The 15,066-nt window shown below is 50.8% G+C and overlaps 1 protein-coding gene across 5 annotated transcripts in view; it reads right to left on the bottom strand.

The window, feature by feature from the left end:
* Positions 1–8,837: 8,837 nt before the first annotated feature.
* Positions 8,838–15,066, bottom strand: part of PIK3R5 (phosphoinositide-3-kinase regulatory subunit 5) — a 57,862-nt gene continuing 51,633 nt past the window's right edge. For 4 of the 5 annotated variants that reach the window (XM_082774909.1, XM_082774910.1, XM_082774912.1 and 1 more), the window contains 4 exons: positions 14,545–14,638; positions 13,061–13,143; positions 12,738–12,850; positions 8,838–11,655 (listed from right to left, as the gene is read on the bottom strand). In XM_082774909.1, the coding sequence (XP_082631035.1) occupies positions 11,514–11,655; positions 12,738–12,850; positions 13,061–13,143; positions 14,545–14,638 (432 nt within the window). In that variant the 3' untranslated portion in view covers positions 8,838–11,513. The remainder of the gene's footprint in view (positions 11,656–12,737; positions 12,851–13,060; positions 13,144–14,544; positions 14,639–15,066) is intronic. The other variant, XM_082774913.1, reaches the window with a different exon arrangement.

Here is a 15,066-nt window from a genome sequence, read left to right as displayed (position 1 = left end):
CTTAAGTGCTGCGTGCCCACAAGCCAAGGGCTGTACATTTCCGCTGCCCACACCTCCCAGCAGATTCTTCCCAGAAATTACAGCTCTCCTGGGGGTGCCAAGGTGACAGTTCTGGAACAAGATCAAATCCTCGAGCTTGTCAGCTCTGCCAGCGATAGCATGCAGCAGGAAATAGCACTTTTTAATCACAGCCACTCTGTTCCAATTCACTCAGCGAGCTGATAAGCCAGGCAGCAGCGCTGCTCTTACGGAGGTGTTTAAGGCAGCACGAGCAGGGCTTTCGAAACACCGCTGCAGCTTCCAGCCCACTGGGTGAGGCAGAGAAGGGGGCAGGTTATTGCTTAACCCCAGGTCAGGCCCCAGAAGCCATCCAGCACCAATGCCCACGCGAGCACAATGAGCAGCTCTGCCTGCTCACCCTGCCTGGCCTGAGCAATCCTGGCAACATCCCCCGCGGCCCTCTCCAGCTGGGTCTGAACATCATACCTCACCTCGGAGACCACTGTGTCCATCAGTTGGCAGCTCTTGGAGGAAGGAGGGTGGGCACGGCTGCTTCATGCCCGTGGTGCTCCTCTGGCCAAGCCTGGTGGCCTTTCACTCCCTGGGGGAACCCAGCAGCTTGGAGCCAGCCCGTGACCTTCCCAGCAGAACCACCACCTCCCCGGCCACACCAGTGTAGGTGCCACTCTTGCCCCAAGGAGAAACTTGGTGCTTGTCTCCATTGAACAGCATCCTATGGGTAGGTTAAAAATAAAATAAAAAAAAAATGGTGTCAGCTCAGTTCACTTTAAATCATGATTCTCCAGTGTAGTCACCATCCTCCTCTGCTCAGCCTCACCTGGGAGGATAACTCGGATGTTTTCTGCTCCTTCTCATCAATGATCACACCAGAAAGCCACAGAGGTGGCACAAGCCCTGTGTCTCCATCCTCCGTCCCCCAGCCTGGCAATGACACCTTGCTCAGGCCATGGGCACCACTCTCCCACCCAGCCTGAGGTGGCTGCGCCACGTCTGTGTTTTCCTGGCTCCCTTACAGGCAGCACCACCAATCCCTCATTTCCCTTTGTTCCCAGGTCTGTGCAAAAAGTTGATGTGTTTGCATTGACATTTTCCCAGCAGGTGAATTAAGGTGAAAGCTCTCCAGCTCCTTTCCCCCTGGTGAAGTTGGTCCTTCACTTGTCCTCCAGTCTAAACCTCATTTATTCCCCACCCATTCCTGAAAGTCCCCACAAGAGGGATCCCGTGGCTCATTCGGAAAACACCTGAGCAGGAATTTCTTCATCTCAGGTGATTTACAGCACTTAGCCCACCTGGGTCCACTTAGCCCTGCAGCTGACAGTCATACAGAAGCCTGCAGCTCCCAGCTGGGCTCCTCACAACTCACTCCAAAACAGCTTTGGCACTTCCAACATCACCCTTCAGCATCCCGTGTCTGCTATTTCTCACCTGCTTGCCTTAGCCATGTCCTTCTTTCTCATGGCAGGTGAGCAAGGAGCTTGATAAATGGGTCCAGCACTGCACATCCTCTTTCCTCTACAGTGGGATCATCTGCACTTATAGGGTGGGGCAAGGGGCATTGTCCTCTCGGGTGAGACATGGGGAGACCTGCTGGTGTCACCCAATGGGAGCGAGGAATCGCTGACACCATCAGATACAGAAAGGTGCTGCCTGCAGAAGTAAAAGTGCATGCTGATACCACCTGCTCTCTCCTAATTTTGTGGTCCTGAAGAATTTCCCCACTGGATTCCCCTTGCTGGCACCGACACATTTCTGTTGGGTCAGCCTCTGCTTCACAGCCCAGCCCAGCGTTTCTTATACAGGGACACCACAATGAGCAATGCCAGATTTGTCTGATGTGCATTACAACATGACAAATTACTTTGTTGTTTTCTTTTTTCTCTTCCCATCTCCTCACTGGCAGGCATCTTCTTCCTATTGCCCATCACTTTGGGGATTTTATATATTGGAGCTTTTTAAAGCCAGGGATGGAGAGCTCTGGAAAGAAGAAAGATGGTCAAAAACCACAGAGGTGAAATGAAAAAACATCACAAATGTAGCTTTGAAATTCCCAAGGAAAAAAAAAAAAAAAAAAAAAAAGACAATTGAAAATAATAATAGTAATAATAACAACAATAATAATAATTTGGGAGGAATAGCTGAATCTCCTCTTTCTAGCACCCCACAGTGCAATGATGCAGCCTCTATTTGGAGGTCATGTCCCAGTTCCTCAGTCCCCTCCAGCTGCTGGCAGCCCAAATTCACCTTCCCCTCGGCCATGGGAACAATGCAGCACCCTCGGGATGCAGCAGCTCCTGCAGGGTAGCCCCCGGGGTCAGTGGGTGCCTCAGGGTGAACGCAGCCCCCCATCCTCACCCCGCTGTGGGGGGAGCTGCGTGCACCGGGGCAAAACGTTCACGGTCGGGGGCTGCACATGTTGGCACGGCCTGGCTGGGGGCAGAGCAACAGGCTGCAAGGGTTTTGTTTTGCTTTGTTTTTCACATGCCTACTGAAAGAGAAACTCTGCAGTGAGAGCATGTGTGTGCACGTGCAGCTCCCTGCTCTGCATGGCCATAAGTCAACACCCAAACCCTGCCCGTGTTGCCCTGTTTGTTGTACTTTAATAACATGCTCAGGCAGGGTGGATCTCTTAAAGTAAGAAAGATTCACGCTACACACAGACCCACACACATCTAAACTTTCTTTTTTTAACCATACAAAGCATGTAGACATTTTACAAATCTGCGGTGGGTGGGTGAACTCCCACCCACCTGCCCACATCTGTGCTGGATGTGTCGTTTATATCACAGCAGATATATCATACCCGTACGTACGTACACGCAGGTCGAACGCGTGTGTGTTACGGCAGTGATGCATCGATAGGCAGAGATAAGCAGTACAGCTATGAGGATTTCCTGGCACGGTTGCATGCACCAGGGGTATTGGAAGGCGTTGGGGTGACTAACACGGCTCAGCGCATGCTAACCAGAGCCCCACCGCTTGCACATTCAGACACACCAGTCATACTGGGAGCATTCAGAAAGCATCTCTCCCACTGTCTTAAACTATTTGTAAACACATCCTAACAGAAAACGAGAAAGACAGAAGTGTCACAGCCTGCTTTTCACCATGGTTTATGGTCACCGACCAGCAGCCGTTACCCACACCCACTCTGCCCGTCAGCACGGAGCATCAGTTACGGGCTGCAGGCACCCTGTGGCCACCCGCCTCCAGCACAGCTCCAGCTTCACGTCCGCATGGCCACCAATCTCTGTGCTGGAGAACGGGGGGACGGAGGGCAGCGTTGGCCCTCCCTGATCCTCCAACCCGAATGGCCGTGGGAAGGGGGACACCACTGCTCAGCCCGGCCACCATGGTCAAGCTGGAATGGGACTGGGGGCACCAGTTAGCTCCAGTCCCCAGCACGCAGCCCAGAGGACTGCTCACTCACTGCAATGGAGGTCATTGATCCTGAGCTCCCCAGGAGCAGAGGACAGCATGGGAAGGCTGCGGGAAGGCTTCAGCTTGGTCACACAAAAGCAGTCATGCATTTACTGATGGCTACCAGGAACGAGTAGAGTTGAGGTAAAAGCCAGACATCTCCACCCAGGCACTGTTCCTCACCAAAGCATCTTTAATTGAGCAGTTCTGCTCAGGACAAGTGCCTCTCCTGCACTTCCTTCAGTGAGGAAGCAGAGCCAGCAGCACAAACACCAGCGTCCCTCCAGTTTCTGAAGGCTTCACCCCTCCCTGTCCGGGCAGTCTTTGGCCTGAGGGACCGGCACAACTGCTGGAAGCGCCTCAGTTGCACACAGGCTCGAGCTGTATGATAACGCACAGATGGCTCCTTCTGATGGGCAGAAGCTGGCTTCCCACCAAAGATTAGCACATCCGTCCTTTTGTGATGGCTGTGAAGTTAAACAGAGGAGGAATCTCTGCCATGGCTCTATCTCTCCTGTACCCAGATTGTTCGTGCCCTTTCTACTGCGCCCCATCTCAGAGCCACACGCCTCTTGGCCACCCAGGCTGCAGCAGGAAGGGGTCCTGATGGTGCTCTTATAGCATGCAGAGACAGGACACATCCCTTCCTTTGTCCCTTGCCCAATCTCCTGGGGACTGGCTGCTGGAGACTCGGCAAAGCTGGAGCTACCCCATTGCCTCCTGCTGATGGAAGTGCCCAGTGCACCGTTAAAACTACCCATAAAAGAGCAGCAAAAATTTAAACACCTTTAGGATGACATTTCAGATGGGCTCCTGGGCAGGAAAACTCTCAATGGACTGAACTTTTTACAGTCTCTTCTAGGAGCCTCTCACAAGAGTGTCCTGTTCTCAGGTGGTTTAACCTGGCCCACAGTTGACAGTAAGTCAACACAGAAACCAACAACAGGAAAAAACACACTATTATACAGGAAAAGCCACAGTGATTCAGGGTCTTGTTCTTTCCCATGAGTCAGCAACCTGCCAGTGCCTATGGGTGCAGAGGAGCAGCGCCCCATGGCCCACTCCTGGGAGATGGGGCAGAGCCCATGGTCAGTAGAGGTCTCCCAGTAGACGTGAGAGCAGAGAACCCAGAGCCCTGGGACTCCTGACAGATCCATCTGCTGGTTTCTGATTACAGGAGTGATGTCTCAGCCTGCAGGCCACAGATCCCTCCTTGAAAGATGCTGCAAACATCAGGGTATGGGCAAGGTGTGCTGAGCTGACTCACGTCTCAGCAGCAATGACAATGTTTGTGTAACCTCCCAGGGTGCAAACTCCCCAGCTGCGCCAGGCCTGGACCTTTCCGTGAGCCTTTCAGCTTCCTAAGCCAACAGGAGACTGATTCAGCAAGAACTGAATTCTTTCATCCTTGGGTGATCAGACACAAGCACTGACGCAGAAGAGGGGACACATCCAGAAGCAGGACCCATCCTGGTGAGCACAGAGGGGGTCGGAGCGGCCCTGCCCGTGCACCTCTCCACATGTGGAAACGCCGGCTAAACACGCTGCATTGCACTGGCCCATTGCTGCCCAGAAGATTTCATGCCGTCAGACCCTGCTTGGGTTAGCCAAGGGCTGGGTAATCACCACAAAATATTCTTCATGCTTGTTTTGATTTGGATTTCAGTCCTGAGACGTGTTTGCTCTGGCTGCAACCCTCCAGCCTTCATGGGGCTTTCTGCGAGGGCTGCAGCGGAGATGTGTGCGGAGAGGAGAAGGGACTACGGGGGCACAGAGGTGAACACTGGTTGAAGAAGGGTGTGGGACTGGCACAGAAAAGCCCACCCCATTCCTCACACTGTCAGCACTGACCGGCACAGGCCCACAGGCCTATGTAGGACGTGTGCTGCACCTGAACGTATGGCTCATTGTGCAGCTTTCCATTGCCAGCACACTGGTACTCTTCTCAAGTGAATTTTCCCTGCCAGGAAAACTGTTCCTTGTACAGGCACAGGGAGCCTTGTTAACTTTTAATTGATCATTAATTAGCATAATAAGATAAGGACACTGGAGCAGCAGGCGTCACCAGGAGAGAGAAACAGCCTCCTGCAGCCACCAGCACTTCGCTTGCCCACCTTTGCTCTTGCTAGTCCTGAGCAAAGGTCTGTCCCGAAGCAAACAGGGAGTCAGTCACTGGCAGTGGCCAAAGTCCTTCAGAAATGAGTGAAATTTGCAGAAAACTTCCAATCTGTTCTACTTCACAACTGCCTGAAAGCATAAAGCTGAATCACGAGCACTAGAAACCACCTGCTCTGCCAGCACAGGAGCTCGCAGCCCCAGAAGGGAACCAGGGCAGGGAGCTTGGCAGAAGACATGCCCTGGATTTTCTTTGTCTTCTCCTTTTTCCTCTTAGAAGTTGCTGAATTATCTCAAGAAACCCCTCTGGGTCAGGCAGACCCTCCCGCTGCCCAGGACTGTCCCAGTGGAGGATGGAGCCAGCCGTCACAAGAGGCTCAGGTGGCAGCGAGCCCAGCTTGGGGTGCAGGGCTGAGGGTAACTCGAGATGCAGGAGGGGACAGCGCTGCTGGGGCTGTGACCTCTACCCGAGGAGACAGCCTGGGCACGTTTATCCTCCTCCCCCCTCCCCTCCCTAATGGCATGCAAGGACAGAGCTGCCAGGAAGCCTGACTCTGCTCTTTGCTATTTCTCCTTACAGCTGAGAGAGCAGGCGAGCACCTCTGAAATACCTCCTTGTAAAAGAGCCCTTAGAAACATCCCAGTTTAGACCCCACCACCCAAGTCCCAAGGTCCCTGTGGGTTTCCTCATCCCGTGTCACCCCCCAGCTGCTGGCCTCATGCCGGGGGCACTGCAGTTGCCACCTATGGCATTGCACATTTGTCTACCAGGAAGCAAAAGAACAACAGGAAGGTTTCCCCGGGCACTTCCAACAAACAACTCGATGAGCATGAGGAAGGGATTAGAGGTGCTGAGCTGCACACGCCTATGGGCGTGTCCCCACACCCGAGCACCATGGCCTGTGGCCACCACCCCGGTGCCTGAGCCACTTCTGTGCTAGCACACCAAGCCCAGGTACAGGCTCTGGGTTCTGCAGGCAGCCTGGATCGTGGGCAGACCTCTGCTCACCCCCGATAGACCACAGGAGCTTTGCAAACAGACTTGTTGTCAAACGTGCCCATAGAGCTAAGGAAAACCAGCCTGAACCAACACAGTATTTTGGAACAAATGTATTTTTCCTTCACCCAGGATGCTTCAGGATAAGACTGTCACAGTGTGGGAGCATTCCCAATGTCCTACAGCAATGTGTCCATTCAGACAATCTGCTGATGGCCTGCTTAGAGCACAGGAGGTGGTTTGATTGCCCACATCTGCCAAAAAAGGATGGCACCTGTGTTTTCAACTGTTCAGGGGCATATCTTAATCTGTGTAATAGTGTCTCCAACACAGGCAGGCTCATTCCTGCCTACTGATGCTAATTCACTCTGTATTGCTTATCAGCCACCAGCTGAGAAACACCCACTCAAGAAACCCTTCTCAACTGAGTGTTGGCTAATGCTGCTCTCTACTTCGTGCTCTAGATAACGTCTCCATCCCTGAAGCTATCCAAATGTTGGCTGGACACTGAGCAGCCTGACATTGCCAGCATCCTTTCTGTTCTGCTTCCAGCCAGCGCTGAGCCCCGGTGGCCCTGGGGCAGCAGACGTGGCTCTCAACCGGCTGCTGTGACATGCAGGTGCCTGATGCGGGCATCATGGAGTGCTGGGGGGAAAACCTGGGGGGGTCGCACGGGTAACGATAAGGAGCACCTGTGCACAATGTGCCATTGGAGAAGGACCAGAGGATGGAGGGTGATGAGAAGTTAACTCACCGTGTGTTCCCAGACCCCTTCACCATGTCCCAGCTCACCGCCAGTGGAGCACATCCTGCACAGCAGCTTCAGCTGAGGTGACCATGAGATGACAACCACTCTCTGAGTAGGGACATCAGCTCAAGCTGCCAATGCACCTTGATGAACTAACACAAACCAAAACCCCGAGGCACAGTTTTGGTATAACCTATCTCATTTAGGGAGTGAGCGTAAGTCCATGTTCCCAGGCTAAAACACCAAATGCACCTTACCCACCGTCTTCCAGTTGGACCACAGGCCAGCTCAGCTGTGATGCTGCAAGAGTCACAGAAAACACCTTTGGACTGATTTGAACCTGTCTACAAAAGGCAAAACCAGGTTTGTTAAATAGTCTGGAAAATCCAACTTTGGTTATTTCATCAGAAGCTGTTTGCCAAATCTTTTGTACGTACAAAACCAACCCCCCCAGCTGCGTGACGCTACAAGGATCAGAGTTGGACCCTGATCCCAAACTTCTCATAATGAACTTGCTTAGAACAAAGAACTTTTTGCTGTGGGTTTAAACATGCTTGTTCCTCTTTCCATTTTTTCTTCTTTAAAAAGGAAGGAACAGAAAAAGGAATTTGTGGCTTAGGGTTTGGGCTTTTTGTTGCTGTTGTTGAGAACAAATAAAAGCAGATTATTACTCCAGTTTGGAAAATAAATTATTTCCTGTTTGAATTCAATTTGCCTTTTCAAGTGACCCTTGTCTTTTTACTTTTTGATTTAAAAAAAATGAATAAACGAACACCTTTTGCTGTTCTCTAATCAGTGGGAAAAAAAAAAAAAAAAAAAAGGTAATTCATAGCAAAGTGCTGATCAGCAGAAGTTATTCTTATCTGTTCCTAAATGACTTCTCCCTGGTTGTTTATGCACATACAACACACTGGCCCTCACCCCTACCAACTAAGCCTCTCTCCTTGACTGTCCCGGGAAGGGAAGGGTGACTCCTGAGACAGCAGGACGTTTGTGAGTGCCACTTCATTTTTCAGAGCTCTGCCAGCAGCAGCGGCTTCATCTGCAAAGCCTGCATCCCCAAAGATGCAGAAGGGCTCTGCAATAAACCCAATATCCCACTGCTGGGCAAACCCTGCCCACAGGGACGATGCCCACAGGGACATTGCCCACGGGGCCTGGCCACAGAACAGCTCTTGTGCCTCTGCAGAGCAACCCAGAGGAGGCCAGGGAGCCTCCTAGGAGGAACAGCTATGCACAGACCTCACCTTGCGCACACAGGCTCTGCCAGCTTTCCTCCTTAATTCAACATAAAGCTAGTTTGGGATTTGCAGCATCAAAAATGTTTTTTACTGGCAAAACAGGAGCTCAATTAGCTGCTGCAGGTCACCGTGTCATGCCCTCTGGGACCAGGTTAACGAACCAGTGACTTTATGAGCTTTTTCCTGCTTTCGGGTCAACTGCTCTGCAAACGACCAGGTGCACCCTGCCCTCCGTGTGGAGATGGGAGCCGTGCCTTCTGCACTGGGAATTACTCGACACAAACACCGTACTTGTACTTGAAATAAATCAACATTTAATATCTTACAATTACGTTAAAAGTTCTTTGAACAGTATTTTACAGATCAGCACAGACATGACACAGTTTTGGTGAGGCTGCACGTATGTACAAGGATGGCCTGAAGGAACCTCCGACTTCCTTCTTTTCATTTCCAGAAAGCATCAGAGGTCAAAAAATGAGCCAGGATTACGAGTCCCTAGAGCCTGTGCTTGTTTTTCCTCCCCCGTGTGTGGAAACTCTCTTCTCTAGTATTTCTGTAGGGCCAGCTGAAACCAAAGAGGTTTGTATCATTAACAGCGGCAGGGGTATATTTAGCCACGGATATCAAGATCACAAATAGAAATGTTTTGACAGGATAAGGTGCTATTTTAATGTATTGAACAACAACAACAGAAAATAAAACAGCTGTCAAATTTCAGCCCCGTTTGAAATGATGCACACAAACCTGTCTGGGAATTAAATCAATGGGAAAACTTTTTCCAAGTGGGTGGAAATAGCTATTCAAGTCTGTTTCTGATCCCTTGAGCCTACTGGACTTAGTGATGTGCAGGAGAGATGCCCAGCAGCGACCTCAGCATGCTTTTCCACATCACCCAGCAGTGGCTTGGTGTCCCTGCTGTGAGCAAGGTCACAGCTCCATGTAGGAGAGGACGGGTGCTCCCAGAGTCACTGCAGGGCCAGGGAAGGGGGGTCCTTGCCTGGAGTCCAAGATGCATTTGCACCACACGGGGGGCCAGAGCACCTGCACACCTTCCAGTGATGCCTGGCCTTGCATGAGGTCTTTCCTGGGAGTCCACAAGGCAACACCATCCTTGGGATGGCCTGTTCAGGTAGGAGGATGAAGCACAGAGGCCTCAGGAGCATGTTCCTGTCTCACTCTCTGGTCAGCAGCAGAAGTTGCATCCCAACCTGCTGAGGACACACAGAGCCAGCTGGCACCTTCCCAACCCCAGATGTTTGCCAGCTGTGCCCAGGCAACAGCAGAGGCAGGGGGCAGGAATCGGGTCCAGCAAACAGCAGGGCCAGGATCAGCAGTCCCATCGGAGGGATCCCCAAACCCCTTCCAGCAGGGAAGCGGAGGAATACAGCAAACAAGCCTAGCCCATGCTCCTCCAAAGCAACTGAAGTGCCCGGGGGCTTTGGCCCTTTCCCTGGCAGATTCAACCTTCAACGTGGTCACCACCAAGGGGACCCTGCTGCCGTGCCAATGGCCCTCGGGGACAGAGCCCAGCCTCATTTCTAACTAGTGCTAAGAGCTGGCCAAGCCTCATTTTCTGGAGGAGCAAGGGACCCATACGTAGCTGATCTCACCATGGCCAAGTCCTGCAGCCCCAGAAGCACAGAGGGTCCCTTCCAGATGCATCCCAGGGAGCACATCCTTGGCATTAGGATCCTTGTACCCTGCAGCAGGCAGCATGCTCTTCTGCCAGCCATCTTTAGTGCAATGACCAACAACTAAATGAGAAACCCTGAGGGCTATGAAACCAGGCAAGGCTTTTCCAGCCTCATTTATTGATCCTGGGGTCAGAATACCTTTAAATACACCCAACTATTGCACCTTTCTGTACCTACAGACTTGCAGAGAGAAGGAAGAGGGGGGGAACCTCTCTTTGCAGGGAAGAAGGGATCTCAAATACTATCATTGCTTGCAAGTGTCACTAGTGTTTTTGGTGCTGGGTTCTTCTCTACCAAAGCCACCCAGTCAGGTGAGCTTATGGCAATCCTAGTGGTTTTCCCAGTACCTCCCTCCCTCCTATGAGCGTGAGCATGGTTCCTGCTCTATCTCAAGCAACTATTGAGCGTTCAGCCTCTGGGATGTCTCTTGCATTCAGTGCTGGTGAGCAGGATGCAAGAACACAGCCTGAACAGGGAGTCCTTCTCCCTCTCGGATGAACTCTGAAATTCTGCAGAAATTGGAAGTTCATCTCCTGCAGGTCCTGGATTTACAGTAAACACACATATGCACGACAAGCCACCCATGCCCCGGAACAGCCTATTGCACTGGATTCACTGGGACACAAGCAGCAGTCTACAACCCTTGCTGGGCTCTTTTTGGCCCCAGCTGGGTTGTTCTGCTTTGTGCTGTTTCTCTTCAAGATGCCCATCACTCGTAATTCAAAGCAAACCCTGAGAAAACCTGTCCCTATCCCCAAAGAACTACCCCAAGCATCTCTGACTTGTTACGGGTGAAAAGTCATCAGGACACTGTTTGGGTGGTCAAATCCACATGCACAGAAGGCCAGCTACCCCCAAGGACATCCACACTCCAGAACGCGTCCCCCCCCCATACCAGCTTGCCCAAGATCACAATGACTTTGAAGTCACTGTCAAGTGCAGCCACAGCACCATTTGCTGGCAGGAAAATGTCATTGTCCTTGCCTCTCTCTCAATCCCAATGTTGGCAGTCTGCTGAACCAGGTGGAGATCTCAAGGAAGCCACCTTTCTCCCATGGAATCCTGAGCAGTACCAGAACCTGACACCAATGTTCCCATTTCCAAAGGATGGACCAAGCCCAGGCCAGGAGCAGCTCAGTCAGCAGGTGAACACTTCAGACTGCAGGATGTCTTGGGCAAGAATGGCTGGGTATCCAGCTCTAAAGGGGAAAGTCAGCTTCCCTTTCCTGCAGCTATTTCAGTGTTGGATGCGAGTCTGATCTTGAGAGGGCACAGTTCTTCTACGGCAGTGCTCCACTGAAGGTGGAAATGGGTAAACACAGGAGAGAATGAAATTCGGAGGGGTCCTGGGGAGTCAAAGAGGACCTGCTCAGTGCAAGGGAATCGCTGTCCCGGGGTTTGTAGCACACAGAGATCTCACACCTGCAAGGGAATAAAAAGAAACCAAGATGTAAGCAAGGTGTGTGGTTGAGAACCAGGGTCTTGGGGTGCAGCAGAAACTTTGCAAACAAATGGGAATCAGTGCAATCTTTAATCAGTGCAGGACTGGAGTTACAGTGGCCAGGGTTCAGGTCCTATATGCTAGCTCTGATTGGGATCTAGAGGAGAAGTAACCACACAGGGTATTTTCTGAAACTCGTTAGGGAAAATGAGAACTTTTGCATCCCCCCTGTTCTGGAGAAGTGGCAATAGCTCCTGTTGCATTTCTTGCACTAAACTATCACATTAGTCCCTTGGGTTACACAGCAAACAAGTTAAGCTCCTAAAGAAAAGTTCCTATTTAAGACATTTAAGAAGTAACATCTGAAATCTCTTTCCATTTTAGGCGGCATAACTTTGCAGAGCTCTGCTCCCCCGAGGGAGAAATTAGAATGCTTGCACGTTTTTAAGACCAGTGGATCTGCTGGTTGGATCTCTTTGTGCCCACAGAAACATGTTGCCTCCAGTGAGTTTCCAAATCCCATCCTCAGCAAGCCAGCTTGGTGCCCTGGGGACATGACTGATGGATAAACAAACAAATGTACAATTCTTGCTCCATCTACCCCAGTCTCACCCATGAAGATCATGGGGTCCTTTTGCAATGGGTATGTTAAAGGTGATGGAGGATCCCAATGAGGTTTAGGAGCTGAAGGCTCTGCTCACATACTCAGTGCTCTCCAGGTACCTCATTCAATTTACATGACTTTCCCCTGTCTTGCTGAACAATCTGTCTTCATGGAGTTGACCAGCTGACTGGGGACCACCATTTAAATGGTGGCAGTCATAAAAGGTGAAATATTACTAGGATCTGAGCAGGACCAGCCATCCCACCTGAGCTCAGCTGCACTGCAGAGCTTGAAGCTATGACACGCCAGCTTGGGCATCTGGCATAAACACATCACGGTGCTCAGGACCTTGTCCCCTCTCTTGGCCACCCATACTTTGAAAATAAGTCCTCACACAGAGGGTGCGCCATCCTGGGAACGCTGACTGCATCAGGCAGCCTGCCACATTGCAGATCTTACCGGGTCACACTCTGCAGGATCTTCTGCTCATCCTGGTCCAGGCACACGGCAAAGGAGGACTGGACACCAATAATCTGCACCTTGTCTACTTTTATCTGGGACACGCTGAGCTGCTGAGAGAAAGTGAGTCCAAGTGAAGGAGCTGCCAGGATCTGTACTTTACCCCTGTGCAGGGCACCTCAAAACTGGTGGCCAACAGGATCCCCCAAGGAGTTACTGACTGCTCCCCAGGTCACAAACTCCATCTCCCACCCTGTCTCCCTCCCAGCTGGGCCAGGCTGACCTTTTGTTACCAAATGTAAAAGCACCATGACTTGAGTTACCTGATTGAAACTTTTTTTGGATTTGGAGTTTTGCCTTTTAACCACCTCTGTCATGGTCAAGTTGAGACACTCTGTCTTTGAGGCTGTAACAAAAAGCAAACTGTTATCACTCAAGGCTTCTGGTGGGTACCCAGGCAGTCCCTCTGCCCATCAAAGCATCCCAGAGCCAATGGCTCCCAGCAGGACCCCACTTGCAGGAAAATACAGCATGCTTGTAGCTTTCCCTCACCCATGAAAACCCACATGGTAAGAAAGCAATCAGACAGAGGTAATCTTCCAAACATGGCAGCAAAGAACATTTAGCTATCTTAGCAACTAAACATGAGAAAAGCCATTGCCCCATCATGATGAGGAAACTCTAGGTCTCCCACTATGGCCCTTCCTACAGGCCCCTTGGAGATGCTTTTTCATGTCTGGAATTACAGTGACATCCTGTGGTCAAACTGCTGAGTGTGAAAACTGACAGAGATGAGCAGGAGACCAGGTTTCTTCTGTAAGGAAGGAGGTTCACGAAGAGGAAGCCTCTCCCTAGACTGGGAGCTTCTGCCCATGCCCTGAAACAAACCCACCACACTGGCAGCGCAAGTGAAGCTTCTGAACTAGCACAGAAATGCCCAACTCAAAATACACAGAGGAGATGAGCAATTAAATCCTGCTGGAGTTTTTCTGAGATTGTTTGTATGGCTTCGAGGATGAAGCACCAAGAGGAGGGACAGAAGTTTAGGTTGAGCTCCACAGGGCACGTAGGAGCTGTTTGGTAGCTTATTTGGTAGATTTTTTTAGTCATTTTCCCTGACTGCTCTGCTCACAGATATACATCTGTCGCACATAAAGTGCACAAAGAAAGAGGAATTAAAAAAAATCCTCAGTTTACTCAGAACTGGGTGTCTGCTAGAACAGCAGAGCTCAAGCAAGAATAAACAGATATTGCTTCTAAATCAGCACACTAAGAGACGAAAGCCTTGCTGCCTTTAAAAGGCTCAAAGCTTTATTCATAGCCCATTGAGAACCAGAACTTAAACAAAAAACAAAAACAAAAAAAAAAAAACGATGAAACAAACCCACGTGGCAGGCAGCTATCTCCAAGTGCAGGAAGGAAACCAAGCTGCAGCAGCAGCCCTGTGAGTGCCTGACAGCTGGCTGCAGGGCACAGCTGTGGTGGCAGGACAAGCACTCCCTCCCTTGGTCTGACTTGATTTAGCAATAGACTCCTCTCTGATGGACAGCCCAACACAACAAAAGATTTCCCGGCTGGAAGCTTCAGGATAATGAGAAACCAAACATCCTTCAACCCTGACATGGCGCTAAGGAGAACAGCATCTTATGCCCCAGGGAACACCGGGCATCTCCCACATATTTTCTGCATGCACACATTCCTGCTGTGCTCTGGCTGGAAAATCCAGCGTGGCTCTCATCTGTCCTCTGTCTCTGTCTGTCCCTCCCATTGCTTCCTACAAAAAGCCACCAAGACCAGCTCTACCCACCTAGCTCCTCGTACTTCTTGCAGGCTTTGCTGAGGTTGACGGATGTGCAGACCTTCTCAACATCGTTCCAGTGACTTCTTCCACTGACAGCTGTCTGCAGGGACCAACCAAAGCCTGTGAGATGCCGTGCTCCAGGCTGCCACCCTACCTCCCAGCCCGACCCTTTGGCTGGGCTAGCCCTGATCTGTTTTTACCTGGGGCTGCACAAAGTTTGAGTAGGCATTAAAATTCTTTTAACCTTAGCATTACAGAAATTAACATTAGCATTAACATTAGCATTACAGAGTTAACATTAAATAATTGCAGAGGGAAAAAAAAAAAAAAAAAAAAAAAAAAAGGACTGCTGTGATCAGCAAGAGATTGCTCCCTGGAAGCCGAGTCTACCAGTGTAAACTGGCAGCCAGTACATGTCCAGTCTATGAGAGCTGGCTGCACATTCCCTATTTTACCAGGCTTTTCAGGATTGGAAAGCCATCTCCAATTAGCCAGTAAGTAGACAATTAGCTTGATCCAATCCCCCAG

Source organism: Aythya marila, assembly GCF_965140915.1.
Source record: "Aythya marila genome assembly, chromosome: 18".
Classification (NCBI taxonomy): Eukaryota; Metazoa; Chordata; class Aves; order Anseriformes; family Anatidae; genus Aythya; species Aythya marila.
The sequence above is the reverse complement of the archived record's forward strand: the minus strand, read 5'-3'. Positions and strand labels throughout refer to the sequence as shown.